We start from the raw sequence: 21,522 nt of genomic DNA, 5'->3' as shown, positions 1-21,522 counted from the left end.
ATTATTATTATTATAAATACTACAATTGGGGGCTCGCATTAAGAAATCAGTTTGTATGCTGAGAGATGTTTTTGTAAACCATTTCTCCGAGGGCAGTTGTTGATCTTTTTGAGGAACCTGAGTACAACTTAAACGCATTTGTAGCTTCTCTGAAGCACACAGAGGTGTAACACACTCACGACACCAAGGACAGGGGTAGTTCAGGCGGGAGCTGCTCACACCTGAAGAAGGCTCCACGGCGACACGCTGTGTTTTCTTTTCAGCAGGGAATAAACCAAGGACAGTGTCCTTAAAAGTTATTTAAAAAAATAATTAATAAACTCGGTGTAATTATATAATTAACCGCTAAGAGAGTCACAGCACAAGATAGAGTTGTTCAAGATAAGATTCAATGTCGATGTTGCCACCTTGCAGAGGCAACACTGACAGTGACCTGTTTCTGGACTGAACAGTAAACTGACACGTCTGCCCCTTTTCTTTTTCCTGTTTAAAACTGTTTTTGGGCAATATATGCCAGGGACCTGTGCAATATATTTATATTTATAATAATAATAATTCAGTCTACAAAATAATAAATGATGATGATGATGATGATGATTGTTATTATTATTATTATTATAATTGCAATCTCTCCGGGGACGTGCATCATCAGCATGCTGACCTCACCATCACCATGCTGACCTTACCATCATGGCGGCCTCAGCGCACCGGGACGCAGCGCGGCGGCGCGCCCGTGTGACGTCACGTCATCTCCCTGAGTCAGCCGGCGTTCCCAGCTTCCGGCACACAGGAGGACGCGTCCATCCGTGATGGTGCTCATTAAAGAATAGTAAGGACCGTTGAAAATCTCAGTCAATCGTGTCGAACTGCACGACTCCTAAACTCGCATAATGCGATCGTGGCGCCGGTCCATCGGAGCCACAGGCCTGATGGCGTCTTCTCAGTGAGAGATGCCGCGGGTCGGAGCGACTCGTTCAACAGCCCGATGGCCTCTTGTTTTCCCTGATTTATTGTTATTTTTACATCGTTTGGCTTGCTTTTCTGCCTCGTGTGCATCCGTTTATTTCTAGTTATTTCTTAAACCTTTTCGGAACAGCAGTCGTTCTGGGTATTCGAATAATTCATCTCTCTCCTCTCCACAGCCGAGTCCTGCTGCCATGTTCTGTAGAGGAGGTAAGAGTCTGTATGAACCCCTCTCTCTCTCAGCGTGTGTGTATTAACCCCCCTCTCTCTCTCTCTCAGTGTGTGTGTATTAACCCCCCTCTCTCTCTCAGTGCAGTGTTAATGTACTGGAGTGTCCAGTCAGTGTGTGTGTATTAACCCCTCTCTCTCTCAGTGCAGTGTTAATGTACTGGAGTGTCCAGTCAGTGTGTCTGTATGAACCCCTCTCTCTCTCAGTGCAGTGTTCATGTACTGGAGTGTCCAGTCAGTGTGTGTGTATTAACCCCTCTCTCTCTCAGTGTAGTGTTCATGTACTGGAGTGTCCAGTCAGTGTGTCTGTATGAACCCCTCTCTCTCAGTGCAGTGTTAATGTACTGGAGTGTCCAGTCAGTGTGTCTGTATTAACCCCTCTCTCTCTCAGTGCAGTGTTAATGTACTGGAGTGTCCAGTCAGTGTGTCTGTATTAACCCCTCTCTCTCTCAGTGCAGTGTTAATGTACTGGAGTGTCCAGTCAGTGTGTCTGTATTAACCCCTCTCTCTCTCAGTGCAGTGTTAATGTACTGGAGTGTCCAGTCAGTGTGTGTGTGTATTAACCCCTCTCTCTCTCAGTGCAGTGTTAATGTACTGGAGTGTCCAGTCAGTGTGTGTGTATTAACCCCTCTCTCTCTCAGTGCAGTGTTAATGTACTGGAGTGTCCAGTCAGTGTGTCTGTATGAACCCCTCTCTCTCAGTGCAGTGTTAATGTACTGGAGTGTCCAGTCAGTGTGTCTGTATGAACCCCTCTCTCTCTCTCAGTGCAGTGTTAATGTACTGGAGTGTCCAGTCAGTGTGTCTGTATTAACCCCTCTCTCTCTCAGTGCAGTGTTCATGTACTGGAGTGTCCAGTCAGTGTGTCTGTATGAACCCCTCTCTCTCTCAGTGAAGTGTTAATGTACTGGAGTGTCCAGTCAGTGTGTCTGTATTAACCCCTCTCTCTCTCAGTGCAGTGTTAATGTACTGGAGTGTCCAGTCAGTGTGTCTGTATTAACCCCTCTCTCTCTCAGTGCAGTGTTAATGTACTGGAGTGTCCAGTCAGTGTGTGTGTATTAACCCCTCTCTCTCTCAGTGCAGTGTTAATGTACTGGAGTGTCCAGTCAGTGTGTGTGTATTAACCCCTCTCTCTCTCAGTGCAGTGTTAATGTACTGGAGTGTCCAGTCAGTGTGTCTGTATGAACCCCTCTCTCTCAGTGCAGTGTTAATGTACTGGAGTGTCCAGTCAGTGTGTCTGTATGAACCCCTCTCTCTCTCTCAGTGCAGTGTTAATGTACTGGAGTGTCCAGTCAGTGTGTCTGTATTAACCCCTCTCTCTCTCAGTGCAGTGTTCATGTACTGGAGTGTCCAGTCAGTGTGTCTGTATGAACCCCTCTCTCTCTCAGTGAAGTGTTAATGTACTGGAGTGTCAAGTCAGTGTGTGTGTATTAACCCCTCTCTCTCAGTGCAGTGTTAATGTACTGGAGTGTCCAGTCAGTGTGTCTGTATGAACCCCTCTCTCTCTCAGTGCAGTGTTAATGTACTGGAGTGTCAAGTCAGTGTGTGTGTATTAACCCCTCTCTCTCTCAGTGCAGTGTTAATGTACTGGAGTGTCCAGTCAGTGTGTCTGTATGAACCCCTCTCTCTCTCAGTGCAGTGTTAATGTACTGGAGTGTCCAGTCAGTGTGTCTGTATGAACCCCTCTCTCTCTCAGTGCAGTGTTAATGTACTGGAGTGTCCAGTCAGTGTGTCTGTATGAACCCCTCTCTCTCTCAGTGAAGTGTTAATGTACTGGAGTGTCCAGTCAGTGTGTCTGTATTAACCCCTCTCTCTCTCAGTGCAGTGTTAATGTACTGGAGTGTCCAGTCAGTGTGTGTGTATTAACCCCTCTCTCTCTCAGTGCAGTGTTAATGTACTGGAGTGTCCAGTCAGTGTGTGTGTATTAACCCCTCTCTCTCTCAGTGCAGTGTTAATGTACTGGAGTGTCCAGTCAGTGTGTCTGTATGAACCCCTCTCTCTCTCAGTGCAGTGTTAATGTACTGGAGTGTCAAGTCAGTGTGTGTGTATTAACCCCTCTCTCTCTCAGTGCAGTGTTAATGTACTGGAGTGTCCAGTCAGTGTGTCTGTATGAACCCCTCTCTCTCTCAGTGCAGTGTTAATGTACTGGAGTGTCCAGTCAGTGTGTCTGTATGAACCCCTCTCTCTCTCAGTGCAGTGTTCATGTACTGGAGTGTCCAGTCAGTGTGTCTGTATTAACCCCTCTCTCTCAGTGCAGTGTTAATGTACTGGAGTGTCCAGTCAGTGTGTCTGTATTAACCCCTCTCTCTCTCAGTGCAGTGTTAATGTACTGGGGTGTCCAGTCAGTGTGTGTGTATGAACCCCTCTCTCTCTCAGTGCAGTGTTAATGTACTGGAGTGTCCAGTCAGTGTGTGTATGAACCCCTCTCTCTCAGTGCAGTGTTAATGTACTGGAGTGTCCAGTCAGTGTGTCTGTATGAACCCCTCTCTCTCAGTGCAGTGTTAATGTACTGGAGTGTCCAGTCAGTGTGTCTGTATGAACCCCTCTCTCTCTCAGTGCAGTGTTAATGTACTGGAGTGTCCAGTCAGTGTGTGTGTATTAACCCCTCTCTCTCTCTCCCAGTACCAGGTCGGTCAGCTGTATTCAGTGGCTGAGGCCAGTAAGAACAACACTGGGGGGGGAGAGGGGATCGAGGTGCTGAGGAACGAGCCGTACGAGAAGGAGGGGGAGAGAGGACAGTACACCCACAAGATCTACCACATTCACAGGTCAGTCTCCCGGTCCCCCCTCGCGCGCGGGGCCGCCCCTCCGTGGCGGGGTGGGGGCCTCGGCAGTCCCCAGAGAGCCGCGGAGCCCAGCGCACTGTCGAACCCCCCCAGAGGTTTCGGTTTTTCCCTCCTTCCAGGGGGGTCTTGGGTGCCTCTCCTCCGGGGTCAGCCGGCCTCCCCCCCCCCGCTGGACTGTGAGGTCGTGTCCTGTCGCCCGGCTCTTGTCCAGCGCCTCGGGGGGCAGCCCTGCGGGGCAAGGCGCTATATGAAGATGAATTGAATTGCGGGCGGGGGTGATGCCCCTTTCTGCTTCCTGCTGTCAGCCTGCCTCCTGGGTATAAGCGCCTCAGTGAGCAGTGAGACTGGCGAACACACTGAGCCAGGCCCCTCGGACCACAGCTACACCATCACATCCACCTCATTGTGATTCCTTATCTATCGCACATCTCCAGGCACTGTTTACACGTCTGTATTGTTTACATTCAAACGGCAACACCTCTTCGCGGGAAAGAAAGGCACTGCAGAGAATGGTCAATATGGCCCAGAAGATCATCGGCTGCGGTCTCACCGAGATTAAACAGCTCTATGAGGACCGCTGCCGTGGTAGGATTCTGGCCATCACAGAGGACAGTCACCACCCCGGGCATGAGCTCTTCACCCCACTGCCCTCAGGCAAGAGATACAAGAGCATACGGACACTGACCACCAGATTCTTCAATAGCTTCTATCCACAAGCAGTGAGACTGGCAGTGAGACACCTACACCATCACCATCTACCTCTTTATGATTTCTTATCTATCGCACATCTCCAGTCACTGTTTACACGTCTGTATTGTTTACATTCAAACTGTCTACATGTTTACTTGCACATTGTCTATTGTTTGTTTCTATATTGTCCTGATGCACTGTTTGCACTTTGTTTTGTTTTTTACACCTGTTTTACAATCGAGAGACTTCCTGTCAGTAAGAATTCCATTGGACCAGTACCGGTTACATATGGCAGTAAAGTTCAAGTTCAAGTTTTCAGCTTTTATCAGTGTGAAAGGCGCTGTACCAGAGCGTCCGGGCCCGGACTGCCAGACTCGGAGACAGTGCTTACCCCAGCACTGTCAAACTGTTAAACTCCCAGCCTCTGAACCTCACAGTGCCTCTCTCTTCATCACACTGACACCTGCCTCTGCCTCACAGGTCGAGACCTTCACTCCCCATAATTTCACATCCTTTTCATTCTGTTGACGTGTGATTTTGCACAACTCTTGCTGTTTTGCACAGTGCCTGTTTCCTGTTGTCGTGTGGCACTGTGCCTGTTTCCTGTTGTCGTGTGGCGCATGATCTGTTGTCTCTGTCTGTCTTTTCTTACACAATTGTAGTTGTTGTTTCCTGTGCTGCTTACCGTCTGAGAGCTACTGTGGATAAATTGCCTTTCATCAGACCATAGTCCTGGGTACGAGTATGATGACGGTGAACTTTGAACTCTAGAGATGAACTGAAACTGAATGAATTGAATTCGGATGCCACCCTGATGGGAGTGAAAACTGTCGGATGGATCAGCTAGGATACACTATTTCATACTGTCCTCGTTCTCTCGGTCACGTATTAACCTCTCGCTCTCTCTCTCACTCTCTCATGCTCTCAGTAAGGTTCCCAGCTTCATCCAGATGTTTGCGCCGGAGGGAGCCCTGGTTTTCCATGAGAAAGCCTGGAACGCCTATCCCTACTGTCGCACGAGTCAGTATCACGCAGCACAGCTCTCTTGTCCTCTCTCCTGTTATCATTCAGAAAACAAAACAATAAGTAGTGTCTCTGGGGTCTGTATTGGGGTCTGTGTTCATCTCTCTGTGTGAGGAGTGTCTCTGGGGTCTGTATTAGGGTCTGTGTTCATCTCTCTGTGTGAGGAGTGTCTCTGGGGTCTGTGTTCATCTCTCTGTGTGAGGAGTGTCTCTGGGGTCTGTATTAGGGTCTGTCTTCATCTCTCTGTGTGAGGAGTGTCTCTGGGGTCTTATTAGGGTCTGTGTTCATCTCTGTGTGAGGAGTGTCTCTGGGGTCTGTATTAGGGTCTGTCTTCATCTCTCTGTGTGAGGAGTGTCTCTGGGGTCTGTATTAGGGTCTGTGTTCATCTCTCTGTGTGAGGAGTGTCTCTGGGGTCTGTATTAGGGTCTGTGTTCATCTCTCTGTGTGAGGAGTGTCTCTGGGGTCTGTATTAGAATCTGTATTCATCTCTCTGTGTGAGGAGTGTCTCTGGGGTCTGTATTAGGGTCTGTGTTCATCTCTCTGTGTGAGGAGTGTCTCTGGGGTCTGTATTAGGGTCTGTGTTCATCTCTCTGTGTGAGGAGTGTCTCTGGGGTCTGTATTAGGGTCTGTGTTCTTCTCTCTGTGTGAGGAGTGTCTCTGGGGTCTGTATTAGGGTCTGTGTTCATCTCTCTGTGTGAGGAGTGTCTCTGGGGTCTGTATTAGGGTCTGTCTTCATCTCTCTGTGTGAGGAGTGTCTCTGGGGTCTGTATTAGGGTCTGTCTTCATCTCTCTGTGTGAGGAGTGTCTCTGGGGTCTGTATTAGGGTCTGTGTTCATCTCTCTGTGTGAGGAGTGTCTCTGGGGTCTGTGTTCATCTCTCTGTGTGAGGAGTGTCTCTGGGGTCTGTATTAGGGTCTGTCTTCATCTCTCTGTGTGAGGAGTGTCTCTGGGGTCTTATTAGGGTCTGTGTTCATCTCTGTGTGAGGAGTGTCTCTGGGGTCTGTATTAGGGTCTGTCTTCATCTCTCTGTGTGAGGAGTGTCTCTGGGGTCTGTATTAGGGTCTGTGTTCATCTCTCTGTGTGAGGAGTGTCTCTGGGGTCTGTATTAGGGTCTGTGTTCATCTCTCTGTGTGAGGAGTGTCTCTGGGGTCTGTATTAGGGTCTGTGTTCATCTCTCTGTGTGAGGAGTGTCTCTGGGGTCTGTATTAGGGTCTGTGTTCATCTCTCTGTGTGAGGAGTGTCTCTGGGGTCTGTATTAGGGTCTGTGTTCATCTCTCTGTGTGAGGAGTGTCTCTGGGGTCTGTATTAGGGTCTGTGTTCATCTCTCTGTGTGAGGAGTGTCTCTGGGGTCTGTATTAGGGTCTGTGTTCATCTCTCTGTGTGAGGAGTGTCTCTGGGGTCTGTATTAGGGTCTGTGTTCATCTCTCTGTGTGAGGAGTGTCTCTGGGGTCTGTATTAGGGTCTGTGTTCATCTCTCTGTGTGAGGAGTGTCTCTGGGGTCTGTATTAGGGTCTGTGTTCATCTCTCTGTGTGAGGAGTGTCTCTGGGGTCTGTATTAGGGTCTGTGTTCATCTCTCTGTGTGAGGAGTGTCTCTGGGGTCTGTATTAGGGTCTGTGTTCATCTCTCTGTGTGAGGAGTGTCTCTGGGGTCTGTATTAGGGTCTGTGTTCATCTCTCTGTGTGAGGAGTGTCTCTGGGGTCTGTATTAGGGTCTGTGTTCATCTCTCTGTGTGAGGAGTGTCTCTGGGGTCTGTGTTAGGGTCTGTATTCATCTCTCTGTGTGAGGAGTGTCTCTGGGGTCTGTGTTAGGGTCTGTGTTCATCTCCCTGTGTGAGGAGTGTCTCTGGGGTCTGTATTAGGGTCTGTGTTCATCTCTCGGTGTGAGGAGTGTCTCTGGGGTCTGTATTAGGGTCTGTGTTCATCTCTCTGTGTGAGGAGTGTCTCTGGGGTCTGTATTAGGGTCTGTATTGATCTCTCGGTGTGAGGAGAGTCTCTGGGGTCTGTATTAGGGCCTGTGTTCATCTCTCTGTGTGAGGAGTGTCTCTGGGGTCTGTATTAGGGTCTGTGTTCATCTCCCTGTGTGAGGAGTGTCTCTGGGGTCTGTATTAGGGCCTGTGTTCATCTCTCTGTGTGAGGAGTGTCTCTGGGGTCTGTATTAGGGTCTGTGTTCATCTCCCTGTGTGAGGAGTGTCTCTGGGGTCTGTATTAGGGTCTGTGTTCATCTCCCTGTGTGAGGAGTGTCGCTGGGGTCTGTATTAGGGTTTGTGTTCATCTCTCTGTGTGAGGAGTGTCTCTGGGGTCTGTATTAGGGCCTGTGTTCATCTCTCTGTGTGAGGAGTGTCTCTGGGGTCTGTATTAGGGCCTGTGTTCATCTCTCTGTGTGAGGAGTGTCTCTGGGGTCTGTATTAGGGCCTGTGTTCATCTCTCTGTGTGAGGAGTGTCTCTGGGGTCTGTATTAGGGCCTGTGTTCATCTCTCTGTGTGAGGAGTGTCTCTGGGGTCTGTATTAGGATCTGTGTTCATCTCTCTGTGTGAGGAGTGTCTCTGGGGTCTGTATTAGGGTCTGTGTTCATCTCTCTGTGTGAGGAGTGTCTCTGGGGTCTGTATTAGGGTCTGTGTTCATCTCTCTGTGTGAGGAGTGTCTCTGGGGTCTGTATTAGGGTCTGTGTTCTTCTCTCTGTGTGAGGAGTGTCTCTGGGGTCTGTATTAGGGTCTGTGTTCATCTCTCTGTGTGAGGAGTGTCTCTGGGGTCTGTATTAGGGTCTGTGTTCATCTCTCTGTGTGAGGAGTGTCTCTGGGGTCTGTATTAGGGTCTGTGTTCATCTCTCTGTGTGAGGAGTGTCTCTGGGGTCTGTATTAGGGTCTGTGTTCATCTCTCTGTGTGAGGAGTGTCTCTGGGGTCTGTGTTAGGGTCTGTATTCATCTCTCTGTGTGAGGAGTGTCTCTGGGGTCTGTATTAGGGTCTGTGTTCATCTCCCTGTGTGAGGAGTGTCTCTGGGATGTGTATTAGGGTCTGTGTTCATCTCTCGGTGTGAGGAGTGTCTCTGGGGTCTGTATTAGGGTCTGTGTTCATCTCTCTGTGTGAGGAGTGTCTCTGGGGTCTGTATTAGGGTCTGTATTGATCTCTCGGTGTGAGGAGAGTCTCTGGGGTCTGTATTAGGGCCTGTGTTCATCTCTCTGTGTGAGGAGTGTCTCTGGGGTCTGTATTAGGGTTTGTGTTCATCTCTCTGTGTGAGGAGTGTCTCTGGGGTCTGTATTAGGGTCTGTGTTCATCTCCCTGTGTGAGGAGTGTCGCTGGGGTCTGTATTAGGGTTTGTGTTCATCTCTCTGTGTGAGGAGTGTCTCTGGGGTCTGTATTAGGGCCTGTGTTCATCTCTCTGTGTGAGGAGTGTCTCTGGGGTCTGTATTAGGATCTGTGTTCATCTCTCTGTGTGAGGAGTGTCTCTGTGGTCTGTATTAGGGTCTGTGTTCATCTCTCTGTGTGAGGAGTGTCTCTGGGGTCTGTATTAGGGTTTGTGTTCATCTCTCTGTGTGAGGAGTGTCTCTGGGGTCTGTATTAGGGTCTGTGTTCATCTCCCTGTGTGAGGAGTGTCGCTGGGGTCTGTATTAGGGTTTGTGTTCATCTCTCTGTGTGAGGAGTGTCTCTGGGGTCTGTATTAGGGCCTGTGTTCATCTCTCTGTGTGAGGAGTGTCTCTGGGGTCTGTATTAGGGTCTGTGTTCATCTCTCTGTGTGAGGAGTGTCTCTGTGGTCTGTATTAGGGTCTGTGTTCATCTCTCTGTGTGAGGAGTGTCTCTGGGGTCTGTATTAGGGTCTGTGTTAATCTCTCTGTGTGAGGAGTGTCTCTGGGGTCTGTATTAGAGTCTGTGTTTATCTCTCTGTGTGAGGAGTGTCTCTGGGGTCTGTATTAGGGTCTGTGTTCATCTCTCTGTGTGAGGAGTGTCTCTGGGGTCTGTATTAGGGTCTGTATTCATCTCTCTGTGTGAGGAGTGTCTCTGGGGTCTGTATTAGGGTCTGTGTTTTGAACACTTGGGTGTGACACGTGTTGATTTCTTACTGTGTGTTTCTTCTCCCTTCTATGGCTGGCCGCTGTGTCCTGTCTGCAGTCGTCACGGTAAGACGCTGGGTGCCTCTCCGTCAGTGATGTTGTGGGTGTTGGTGGCTGCCTGTGTGCGCCAGTGTCAGTCTGTGGGCGGGGCGCCGGTGTTGAGTGCTCGCTGTGCTCAGAGAGGGTGTGAGCTGACACGTTCTCTCTCTCTCTCTCTCTCTCTCTGTCTCTCCCTGAAGAACGAATATATGAAGGATGACTTCTTCATCAAGATAGAGACCTGGCACAAGCCGGACATGGGCACCAGTGAGAACGTAAGTGGGAGACACAGTCGCAGGGCGGAGCAGGGGGGAGCCCTGTTTAACAGGGTGAAGCCTTGTGTAGCCGTGCTTGGCAGGGTGTAGCGTTGTTGGCAGGGTGTAACAGGGTGTAACAGGGTGTAGTGTTGTTGGCAGGGTGTAACAGGGTGTAGTGTTGTTGGCAGGGTGTAACAGGGTGTAACAGGGTGTAGTGTTGTTGGCAGGGTGTAACAGGGTGTAACAGGGTGTAGCGTTGTTGGCAGGGTGTAACAGGGTGTAGCGTTGTTGGCAGGGTGTAACAGGGTGTAGCGTTGTTGGCAGGGTGTAACAGGGTGTAGCGTTGTTGGCAGGGTGTAACAGGGTGTAGCGTTGTTGGCAGGGTGTAACAGGGTGTAGCGTTGTTGGCAGGGTGTAACAGGGTGTAGCGTTGTTGGCAGGGTGTAACAGGGTGTAGCGTTGTTGGCAGGGTGTAACAGGGTGTAGCGTTGTTGGCAGGGTGTAACAGGGTGTAGCGTTGTTGGCAGGGTGTAACAGGGTGTAGCGTTGTTGGCAGGGTGTAACAGGGTGTAGCGTTGTTGGCAGGGTGTAACAGGGTGTAGCGTTGTTGGCAGGGTGTAACAGGGTGTAGCGTTGTTGGCAGGGTGTAACAGGGTGTAGCGTTGTTGGCAGGGTGTAACAGGGTGTAGCGTTGTTGGCAGGGTGTAACAGGGTGTAGCGTTGTTGGCAGGGTGTAACAGGGTGTAGCGTTGTTGGCAGGGTGTAACAGGGTGTAGCGTTGTTGGCAGGGTGTAACAGGGTGTAGCGTTGTTGGCAGGGTGTAACAGGGTGTAGCCTTGTTGGCAGGGTGTAACAGGGTGTAGTGTTGTTGGCAGGGTGTAACAGGGTGTAACAGGGTGTAGCGTTGTTGGCAGGGTGTAACAGGGTGTAGTGTTGTTGGCAGGGTGTAACAGGGTGTAGCGTTGTTGGCAGGGTGTAACAGGGTGTAGCGTCGTTGGCAGGGTGTGGCGTTGTTGGCAGGGTGTAACAGGGTGTAGCGTTGTTGGCAGGGTGTAACAGGGTGTAGCGTTGTTGGCAGGGTGTAACAGGGTGTAGTGTTGTTGGCAGGGTGTAACAGGGTGTAGCGTTGTTGGCAGGGTGTAACAGGGTGTAGCGTTGTTGGCAGGGTGTAACAGGGTGTAGCCTTGTTGGCAGGGTGTAACAGGGTGTAGTGTTGTTGGCAGGGTGTAACAGGGTGTAACAGGGTGTAGCGTTGTTGGCAGGGTGTAACAGGGTGTAGCGTTGTTGGCAGGGTGTAACAGGGTGTAACAGGGTGTAGCGTTGTTGGCAGGGTGTAACAGGGTGTAGCGTTGTTGGCAGGGTGTAACAGGGTGTAGCGTCGTTGGCAGGGTGTGGCGTTGTTGGCAGGGTGTAACAGGGTGTGGCGTTGTTGGCAGGGTGTAACAGGGTGTGGCGTTGTTGGCAGGGTGTAACAGGGTGTGGCGTCGTTGGCAGGGTGTAACAGGGTGTAGCGTCGTTGGCAGGGTGTGGCGTTGTTGGCAGGGTGTAACAGGGTGTGGCGTTGTTGGCAGGGTGTAACAGGGTGTAGCGTCGTTGGCAGGGTGTGGCGTTGTTGGCAGGGTGTAACAGGGTGTGGCGTTGTTGGCAGGGTGTAACAGGGTGTAGCGTTGTTGGCAGGGTGTAACAGGGTGTAGCGTTGTTGGCAGGGTGTAACAGGGTGTAGCGTTGTTGGCAGGGTGTAGCGTCGTTGGCAGGGTGTAACAGGGTGTGGCGTTGTTGGCAGGGTGTAACAGGGTGTGGCGTTGTTGGCAGGGTGTAACAGGGTGTAACAGGGTGTGGCGTTGTTGGCAGGGTGTAACAGGGTGTAGCGTTGTTGGCAGGGTGTAACAGGGTGTGGCGTTGTTGGCAGGGTGTAACAGGGTGTGGCGTTGTTGGCAGGGTGTAACAGGGTGTAGCGTTGTTGGCAGGGTGTAACAGGGTGTGGCGTTGTTGGCAGGGTGTAACAGGGTGTAAGAGGGTGTGGCGTTGTTGGCAGGGTGTAACAGGGTGTAGCGTTGTTGGCAGGGTGTAACAGGGTGTAGCGTTGTTGGCAGGGTGTAACAGGGTGTAGCGTTGTTGGCAGGGTGTAGCGTCGTTGGCAGGGTGTAACAGGGTGTGGCGTTGTTGGCAGGGTGTAACAGGGTGTGGCGTTGTTGGCAGGGTGTAACAGGGTGTAACAGGGTGTGGCGTTGTTGGCAGGGTGTAACAGGGTGTGGCGTTGTTGGCAGGGTGTAACAGGGTGTGGCGTTGTTGGCAGGGTGTAACAGGGTGTGGCGTTGTTGGCAGGGTGTAACAGGGTGTGGCGTTGTTGGCAGGGTGTAACAGGGTGTAACAGGGTGTAGCGTTGTTGGCAGGGTGTAACAGGGTGTAACAGGGTGTAGCGTTGTTGGCAGGGTGTAACAGGGTGTAACAGGGTGTAGCGTTGTTGGCAGGGTGTAACAGGGTGTAACAGGGTGTAGCGTTGTTGGCAGGGTGTAACAGGGTGTGGCGTCGTTGGCAGGGTGTGGCGTTGTTGGCAGGGTGTAACAGGGTGTGGCGTTGTTGGCAGGGTGTAACAGGGTGTGGCGTTGTTGGCAGGGTGTAACAGGGTGTGGCGTTGTTGGCAGGGTGTAACAGGGTGTGGCGTTGTTGGCAGGGTGTAGCGTTGTTGGCAGGGTGTAACAGGGTGTAGCGTTGTTGGCAGGGTGTAACAGGGTGTAGCGTTGTTGGCAGGGTGTAACAGGGTGTAGCGTTGTTGGCAGGGTGTAACAGGGTGTAACAGGGTGTGGCGTTGTTGGCAGGGTGTAACAGGGTGTAACAGGGTGTAGCGTTGTTGGCAGGGTGTAACAGGGTGTAACAGGGTGTAGCGTTGTTGGCAGGGTGTAACAGGGTGTAACAGGGTGTAGCGTTGTTGGCAGGGTGTAACAGGGTGTAACAGGGTGTAGCGTTGTTGGCAGGGTGTAACAGGGTGTAGCGTCGTTGGCAGGGTGTGGCGTCGTTGGCAGGGTGTAACAGGGTGTGGCGTTGTTGGCAGGGTGTAACAGGGTGTGGCGTTGTTGGCAGGGTGTAACAGGGTGTGGCGTTGTTGGCAGGGTGTAACAGGGTGTGGCGTTGTTGGCAGGGTGTAACAGGGTGTAACAGGGTGTAGCGTTGTTGGCAGGGTGTAACAGGGTGTGGCGTTGTTGGCAGGGTGTAACAGGGTGTGGCGTTGTTGGCAGGGTGTAACAGGGTGTAGCGTTGTTGGCAGGGTGTAACAGGGTGTGGCGTTGTTGGCAGGGTGTAACAGGGTGTGGCGTTGTTGGCAGGGTGTAACAGGGTGTGGCGTTGTTGGCAGGGTGTAACAGGGTGTGGCGTTGTTGGCAGGGTGTAGCGTTGTTGGCAGGGTGTAACAGGGTGTAACAGGGTGTAGCGTTGTTGGCAGGGTGTAACGGTGTAGCGTTGTTGGCAGGGTGTAACAGGGTGTAGCGTTGTTGGCAGGGTGTAACAGGGTGTGGCGTTGTTGGCAGGGTGTAACAGGGTGTAACGGTGTAGCGTTGTTGGCAGGGTGTAACAGGGTGTGGCGTTGTTGGCAGGGTGTAACAGGGTGTAGCGTTGTTGGCAGGGTGTAACAGGGTGTAGCGTTGTTGGCAGGGTGTAACAGGGTGTAACAGGGTGTGGCGTTGTTGGCAGGGTGTAGCGTTGTTGGCAGGGTGTAGCGTTGTTGGCAGGGTGTAACAGGGTGTAGCGTTGTTGGCAGGGTGTAACAGGGTGTAACAGGGTGTAGCGTTGTTGGCAGGGTGTAACAGGGTGTGGCGTTGTTGGCAGGGTGTAGCGTTGTTGGCAGGGTGTAACAGGGTGTAGCGTTGTTGGCAGGGTGTAACAGGGTGTAGCGTTGTTGGCAGGGTGTAACAGGGTGTGGCGTTGTTGGCAGGGTGTAACAGGGTGTAACAGGGTGTAGCGTTGTTGGCAGGGTGTAACAGGGTGTGGCGTTGTTGGCAGGGTGTAGCGTTGTTGGCAGGGTGTAACAGGGTGTAGCGTTGTTGGCAGGGTGTAACAGGGTGTAACAGGGTGTAGCGTTGTTGGCAGGGTGTAACAGGGTGTAGTGTTGTTGGCAGGGTGTAACAGGGTGTAGCGTTGGCAGGGTGTAACAGGGTGTAGCGTTGGCAGGGTGTAACAGGGTGTGGTGTTGTTGGCAGGGTGTAGCGTTGTTGGCAGGGTGTAACAGGGTGTAACAGGGTGTAGCGTTGTTGGCAGGGTGTAACAGGGTGTGGCGTTGTTGGCAGGGTGTAACAGGGTGTAACAGGGTGTAGCGTTGTTGGCAGGGTGTAACAGGGTGTAGCGTTGTTGGCAGGGTGTAACAGGGTGTAGCGTTGTTGGCAGGGTGTAACAGGGTGTAGTGTTGTTGGCAGGGTGTAACAGGGTGTAGCGTTGTTGGCAGGGTGTAACAGGGTGTAACAGGGTGTAGCGTTGTTGGCAGGGTGTAACAGGGTGTAACAGGGTGTAGCGTTGTTGGCAGGGTGTAACAGGGTGTAGTGTTGTTGGCAGGGTGTAACAGGGTGTAGCGTTGTTGGCAGGGTGTAACGGTGTAGCGTTGTTGGCAGGGTGTAGCGTTGTTGGCAGGGTGTAACAGGGTGTAGTGTTGTTGGCAGGGTGTAACAGGGTGTAGCGTTGTTGGCAGGGTGTAACAGGGTGTAGCGTCGTTGGCAGGGTGTAGTGTTGTTGGCAGGGTGTAACAGGGTGTAGTGTTGTTGGCAGGGTGTAACAGGGTGTAACAGGGTGTGGCGTTGTTGGCAGGGTGTAACAGGGTGTAGCGTTGTTGGCAGGGTGTAACAGGGTGTAGTGTTGTTGGCAGGGTGTAACAGGGTGTAGTGTTGTTGGCAGGGTGTAACAGGGTGTAACAGGGTGTGGCGTTGTTGGCAGGGTGTAACAGGGTGTAGCGTTGTTGGCAGGGTGTAACAGGGTGTAACAGGGTGTGGCGTTGTTGGCAGGGTGTAACAGGGTGTAGTGTTGTTGGCAGGGTGTAACAGGGTGTAGTGTTGTTGGCAGGGTGTAACAGGGTGTAGCGTTGTTGGCAGGGTGTAACAGGGTGTAGCGTTGTTGGCAGGGTGTAACGGTGTAGCGTTGTTGGCAGGGTGTGGCAGGGTGTAACAGGGTGTAGCGTTGTTGGCAGGGTGTAACAGGGTGTAGCGTTGGCAGGGTGTAACGGTGTGGCGTTGTTGGCAGGGTGTAACAGGGTGTAGCGTTGTTGGCAGGGTGTAGCGTTGTTGGCAGGGTGTAACAGGGTGTGGCGTTGTTGGCAGGGTGTAACAGGGTGTGGCGTTGTTGGCAGGGTGTAACAGGGTGTAGCGTCGTTGGCAGGGTGTAACGGTGTAGCGTTGTTGGCAGGGTGTAACAGGGTGTAGCGTTGTTGGCAGGGTGTAACAGGGTGTGGCGTTGTTGGCAGGGTGTAACAGGGTGTGGCGTTGTTGGCAGGGTGTAGCGTTGTTGGCAGGGTGTAGCGTTGTTGGCAGGGTGTAGCGTTGTTGGCAGGGTGTAACAGGGTGTGGCGTTGTTGGCAGGGTGTAACAGGGTGTGGCGTTGTTGGCAGGGTGTAACAGGGTGTAACAGGGTGTAGCGTTGTTGGCAGGGTGTAACAGGGTGTGGCGTTGTTGGCAGGGTGTAACGGGGTGTGGCGTTGTTGGCAGGGTGTAACGGGGTGTGGCGTTGTTGGCAGGGTGTAACGGGGTGTGGCGTTGTTGGCAGGGTGTAGCGGGGTGTGGCGTTGTTGGCAGGGTGTAGCGGGGTGTGGCGTTGTTGGCAGGGTGTAGCGGGGTGTGGCGTTGTTGGCAGGGTGTAGCGGGGTGTGGCGTTGTTGGCAGGGTGTAGCAGGGTGTAGCAGGGTGTAGTGTTGTTGGCAGGGTGTAACAGGGTGTAACAGGGTGTAGCGTTGTTGGCAGGGTGTAACAGGGTGTAGCGTTGTTGGCAGGGTGTAACAGCGTGTAGCAGGGTGTAGTGTTGTTGGCAGGGTGTAACAGGGTGTGGCGTTGTTGGCAGGGTGTAACAGGGTGTAACAGGGTGTAGTGTTGTTGGCAGGGTGTAACAGGGTGTAACAGGGTGTAGTGTTGTTGGCAGGGTGTAACAGGGTGTAGTGTTGTTGGCAGGGTGTAACAGGGTGTGGCGTTGTTGGCAGGGTGTAACAGGGTGTAGCGTTGTTGGCAGGGTGTAACAGGGTGTAGCGTTGTTGGCAGGGTGTAACAGGGTGTAGCGTTGTTGGCAGGGTGTAACAGGGTGTAGCAGGGTGTAGCGTTGTTGGCTGGGTGTAACAGGGTGTAACAGGGTGTAGCGTTGTTGGCAGGGTGTAACAGGGTGTAGCGTTGTTGGCAGGGTGTAACAGGGTGTAGCAGGGTGTAGTGTTGTTGGCAGGGTGTAACAGGGTGTAACAGGGTGTAGCGTTGTTGGCAGGGTGTAACAGGGTGTAGCGTTGTTGGCAGGGTGTAACAGGGTGTAGCGTTGTTGGCAGGGTGTAACAGGGTGTAGTGTTGTTGGCAGGGTGTAACAGGGTGTAGTGTTGTTGGCAGGGTGTAACAGGGTGTAGTGTTGTTGGCAGGGTGTAACAGGGTGTAGCGTTGTTGGCAGGGTGTAACAGGGTGTAGCGTTGTTGGCAGGGTGTAACAGGGTGTAGCGTTGTTGGCAGGGTGTAACAGGGTGTAGCAGGGTGTAGCGTTGTTGGCAGGGTGTAACAGGGTGTAGCGTTGTTGGCAGGGTGTAACAGGGTGTAGTGTTGTTGGCAGGGTGTAACAGGGTGTAGCGTTGTTGGCAGGGTGTAACAGGGTGTGGCGTTGTTGGCAGGGTGTAACAGGGTGTGGCGTTGTTGGCAGGGTGTAACAGGGTGTAGTGTTGTTGGCAGGGTGTAACAGGGTGTACCCCAGGGCTGCTGGGGGTCTGTGAGGCTGTATTATCCCCCTCCCCCCTCAGGTCCACGGTCTTCCTCCAGAGACGTGGGAGGAGGTGGAGGTCCTTCCTGTCGATATTGCTGACCGCGCTGAAGTGTCAGACGAGGTGAGTGTGTGACTGGCGTACTGGGGGGTGTGTGACTGGCGTACTGGGGGGTGTGTGACTGGCGTACTGGGGGGTGGGTGTCACTGGCGTACTGGGGGGTGCGTGACTGGCGTATTGGGGGGTGGGCGTCACTGGCGTACTGGGGGGTGTGTCACTGGCGTACTGGGGGGTGTGTGTGTCACTGGCGTACTGGGGGGTGGGCGTGACTGGCGTACTGGGGGGTGTGTGACTGGCGTACTGGGGGGTGTGCGTGACTGGCGTACTGGGGGGGTGTGTCACTGGCGTACTGGGGGGTGTGTGTCACTGGCGTACTGGGGGGTGTGTGTCACTGGCGTACTGGGGGGTGCGTGACTGGCGTACTGGGGGGTGTGCGTCACTGGCGTACTGGGGGGTGCGTGACTGGCGTACTGGGGGGTGTGCGTGACTGGCGTACTGGGGGGTGTGTGTCACTGGCGTACTGGGGGGTGTGCGTGACTGGCATACTGGGGGGTGTGTGTCACTGGCGTACTGGGGGGTGTGTGTGTCACTGGCGTACTGGGGGGTGTGTGTGTCACTGGCGTACTGGGGGGTGTGTGTGTCACTGGCGTACTGGGGGGTGGGTGTGACTGGCGTACTGGGGGGTGTGTGTGTCACTGGCGTACTGGGGGGTGTGTCACTGGCGTACTGGGGGGTGTGGGTGTGACTGGCGTACTGGTGGGTGGGCGTGACTGGCGTACTGGGGGGTGGGCGTGACTGGCGTACTGGGGGGTGTGTGTGTCACTGGCGTACTGGGGGGTGGGCGTGACTGGCGTACTGGGGGGTGTGTGTGTCTGGCGTACTGGGGGGTGTGTGTGTCTGGCGTACTGGGGGGTGGGTGTGACTGGCGTACTGGGGGGTGGGTGTGACTGGCATCCTCTTGCACACGTGTGTGTGTGTCTGGTGTCCTCTTGCACGCATGTGTGTGTCTGGCTTACTGTTGCACATAGTGTGTGTTTGTGTGTGTGTGTTCAGTCAGCCCACACCAGCCCAGACCAGAACCGACTCGGACGCTGTGTCTGTGGGCCCACATGTCTCTGCTCTCTGTGACCCTGACTGTGGCACTGGGCCCCTGTGTGCAGACATCCAGCTGTCTCTCTCTCTGTCTGTCTGTCCGCCAACAGGACTACAAGCCAGACGAAGATCCTGCAACCTTTCACTCAGAGAAGACAGGGAGGGGACCTCTGGGGCCGGCTTGGAAGGTAATATCCCACCTGTCTCTCAGTGCAGTGTTAATGTACTGGAGTGTCCAGTCAGTGTATGTGTATTAACCCCTCTCTCTCTCAGTGCAGTGTTAATGTACTGGAGTGTCCAGTCAGTGTCTGTATGAACCTCTCTCTCTCTCAGTGCAGTGTTAATGTACTGGAGTGTCCAGTCAGTGTGTCTGTATTAACCCCTCTCTCTCTCAGTGCAGTGTTAATGTACTGGAGTGTCCAGTCAATGTGTCTGTATTAACCCCTCTCTCTCAGTGCAGTGTTAATGTACTGGAGTGTCCAGTCAGTGTGTGTGTATTAACCCCTCTCTCTCTCAGTGCAGTGTTAATGTACTGGAGTGTCCAGTCAGTGTGTCTGTATTAACCCCTCTCTCTCTCTCAGTGCAGTGTTAATGTACTGGAGTGTCCAGTCAGTGTGTCTGTATGAACCCCTCTCTCTCTCAGTGCAGTGTTAATGTACTGGAGTGTCCAGTCAGTGTCTGTATGAACCTCTCTCTCTCTCAGTGCAGTGTTAATGTACTGGAGTGTCCAGTCAGTGTCTGTATGAACCTCTCTCTCTCTCAGTGCAGTGTTAATGTACTGGAGTGTCCAGTCAGTGTCTGTATTAACCCCTCTCTCTCTCAGTGCAGTGTTAATGTACTGGAGTGTCCAGTCAGTGTCTGTATGAACCTCTCTCTCTCTCAGTGCAGTGTTAATGTACTGGAGTGTCCAGTCAGTGTGTGTATTAACCCCTCTCTCTCTCAGTGCAGTGTTAATGTACTGGAGTGTCCAGTCAGTGTGTGTATATTAACCCCTCTCTCTCTCAGTGCAGTGTTAATGTACTGGAGTGTCCAGTCAGTGTCTGTATGAACCTCTCTCTCTCTCAGTGCAGTGTTAATGTACTGGAGTGTCCAGTCAGTGTGTCTGTATTAACCCCTCTCTCTCTCAGTGCAGTGTTAATGTACTGGAGTGTCCAGTCAGTGTCTGTATGAACCTCTCTCTCTCTCAGTGCAGTGTTAATGTACTGGAGTGTCCAGTCAGTGTCTGTATGAACCCCTCTCTCTCTCAGTGCAGTGTTAATGTACTGGAGTGTCCAGTCAGTGTGTGTGTATTAACCCCTCTCTCTCTCAGTGCAGTGTTAATGTACTGGAGTGTCCAGTCAGTGTGTCTGTATTAACCCCTCTCTCTCTCAGTGCAGTGTTAATGTACTGGAGTGTCCAGTCAGTGTGTGTGTATGAACCCCTCTCTCTCTCAGTGCAGTGTTAATGTACTGGAGTGTCCAGTCAGTGTGTGTGTATTAACCCCTCTCTCTCTCAGTGCAGTGTTAATGTACTGGAGTGTCCAGTCAGTGTGTCTGTATGAACCCCTCTCTCTCTCAGTGCAGTGTTAATGTACTGGAGTGTCCAGTCAGTGTGTCTGTATTAACCCCTCTCTCTCTCTCTCTCTCTGTGTAGAAGGAGCTGTACACTAGTGACTGGCCCCACATGACTGCCTACAAGCTGGTCACTGTCCACTTCCGCTGGTGGGGACTGCAGGGCAGGGTGGAGAAATTCATCCACAAGGTCAGAGACGCGCTGACCCCCCCACCCCCCCCTCATCCGGCTGCTTCCTGTCCGAATTAACCCCCCCCTCGCTCTCCCTCCCAGTAGCAGGAGAAGCGGCTCTTCAACAACTTTCACAGACAGCTGTTCTGCTGGATAGACCGCTGGGTGGAGCTGTCCATGGAGGACATCCGGACGATGGAGGAGGAGACGCAGAGGGAGCTGGACCAGGTACGGACCCCGTCGCCCGGCCGCCCCCCGGTTCTGGCCCTCTGCTGCTCTGACCCCCGGCTTTGTCTGACCCGTAGATGCGGAACCAGGGCCCGGTGAGGGGCATGAAGGCCGGCGAGGACTAGCTGGAGGAAGAGAGAGAGAGAGAGAGAGAGGGAGAGGGGTCAGTGTCCGTGTGCCTGTCTGTCTGTCTGTCAGTCCTCCTGTCAGGGAGTCTGGTCTGCTGCCTGACCTGTCTGTCTGTCGGTCAGTCTTCCTGTCAGGGAGTCTGGTCTGCTGCCTGACCTGTCCTGTCTGTCGGTCAGTCTTCCTGTCAGGGAGTCTGGTCTGCTGCCTGTCCTGTCTGTCTGTCTGTCAGGGAGTCTGATCTGCTGCCTGTCCTGTCTGTCTGTTGTCCTGTCTGTCTGTCTGTCAGGGAGTCTGATCTGCTGCCTGTCCTGTCTGTCTGTCTGTCAGGGAGTCTGATCTGCTGCCTGTCCTGTCTGTCTGTCAGGGAGTCTGATCTGCTGCCTGTCCTGTCTGTCTGTCAGGGAGTCTGATCTGCTGCCTGTCCTGTCTGTCTGTCTGTAAGGGAGTCTGATCTGCTGCCTGTCCTGTCTGTCTGTCTGTCAGGGAGTCCGATCTGCTGCCTGTCCTGTCTGTCTCTCTGTGTGAGGCATGTGCGTCTGTCTCTCCTGATCGCTGTTCGCGTCTCTCGCAGACAGACAGGTCTTTATGGACGAGTGAGGGGGGGCTGCAGACTGGCCACTACAGGGGGCGGAGCCACCTTCTGCTGAGAACCCCGCCCCTCCGACCCCCTGGCTCTCTCCCGGCAGCCAATCAGCATGAGTTTCATCACTCGTCCTTTTCAAGACAGGAAGTCCTCAGCCCACAGATAGGATGTGACATCAGAGACCTCGCCTGTCTATCGTTTTCTGCCAAACTGTGTCCATCCACATTTCACTTATCGCAAACGAGTTTGGGTTTTTTAACTACAGTATATTACCTTTCTCTTATTGTAATTATTATTGTCATCTTTTTGTATCGTTTCTTTTAATTTGTCCTGTTGTTCATGTTTGTACTTCAGTTGTTATCGCTGAGAAAGTCACTTTATTTAAGAAGACTATTGTAAGAGTGTTCAGCCTGACTGAAACACTGAACACAAATAAAAATCATGACTCTTGTTCTGATCTTTCTGTCTGCTGTGTGTTTTAATCTGTCTACACAGCAGGACGGGAGACACAGTGAGAGAGAGGAGATCACAGAGACTCCCTCATTAATAAACACACACAGCAGGACAGGAGGCACAGTGAGAGAGAGAGAAAGGAGATCACAGAGAGTCCCTCAGTAATACCCACACACGGCAGGACAGGAGACACAGTGAGAGAGAGAGAGGAGATCACAGAGAAGCCCTCAGTAATAAACACACACAGCAGGACAGGAGACACAGTGAGAGAGAGAGGAGATCACAGAGACTCCCTCAGTAATAAACACACAACAC

At 52.7% G+C, this 21,522-nt stretch overlaps 1 protein-coding gene across 1 annotated transcript; it reads left to right on the top strand.

Annotated features, from left to right (window-relative positions):
- Positions 1 to 734: 734 nt before the first annotated feature.
- On the top strand, positions 735 to 21,212 carry pitpnbl (phosphatidylinositol transfer protein, beta, like). The gene is made up of 12 exons (XM_069186293.1): positions 735 to 829; positions 1,143 to 1,173; positions 3,811 to 3,956; positions 5,593 to 5,684; positions 9,791 to 9,798; positions 9,972 to 10,046; positions 16,980 to 17,063; positions 18,203 to 18,280; positions 19,725 to 19,832; positions 19,920 to 20,042; positions 20,120 to 20,205; positions 20,743 to 21,212. The coding sequence occupies exons 1-11, from the start codon at positions 810 to 812 to the stop codon at positions 20,165 to 20,167; spliced, it is 813 nt and encodes a 270-aa protein (XP_069042394.1). The 5' UTR covers positions 735 to 809; the 3' UTR covers positions 20,168 to 20,205; positions 20,743 to 21,212.
- The last annotated feature ends 310 nt before the right edge of the window (positions 21,213 to 21,522 follow it).

This window comes from Lepisosteus oculatus, unplaced genomic scaffold (assembly GCF_040954835.1).
Source record: "Lepisosteus oculatus isolate fLepOcu1 unplaced genomic scaffold, fLepOcu1.hap2 HAP2_SCAFFOLD_366, whole genome shotgun sequence".
Taxonomy (NCBI): Eukaryota; Metazoa; Chordata; class Actinopteri; order Semionotiformes; family Lepisosteidae; genus Lepisosteus; species Lepisosteus oculatus.
Note: the sequence above shows the minus strand (reverse complement) of the source record. Positions and strands in the feature narration are given on the sequence as shown.

What these genes read in the sequence shown, in the direction of transcription:
- pitpnbl (XM_069186293.1), top strand. Translation starts at nt 810, where the DNA reads ATGGTGCTCATTAAAGAATA. An exon ending in TGCCATGTTCTGTAGAGGAG is followed by an intron (nt 1,174 to 3,810) that starts GTAAGAGTCTGT and finishes TCTCTCTCCCAG; the next exon opens with TACCAGGTCGGTCAGCTGTA. An exon ending in ACATGGGCACCAGTGAGAAC is followed by an intron (nt 10,047 to 16,979) that starts GTAAGTGGGAGA and finishes CTCCCCCCTCAG; the next exon opens with GTCCACGGTCTTCCTCCAGA.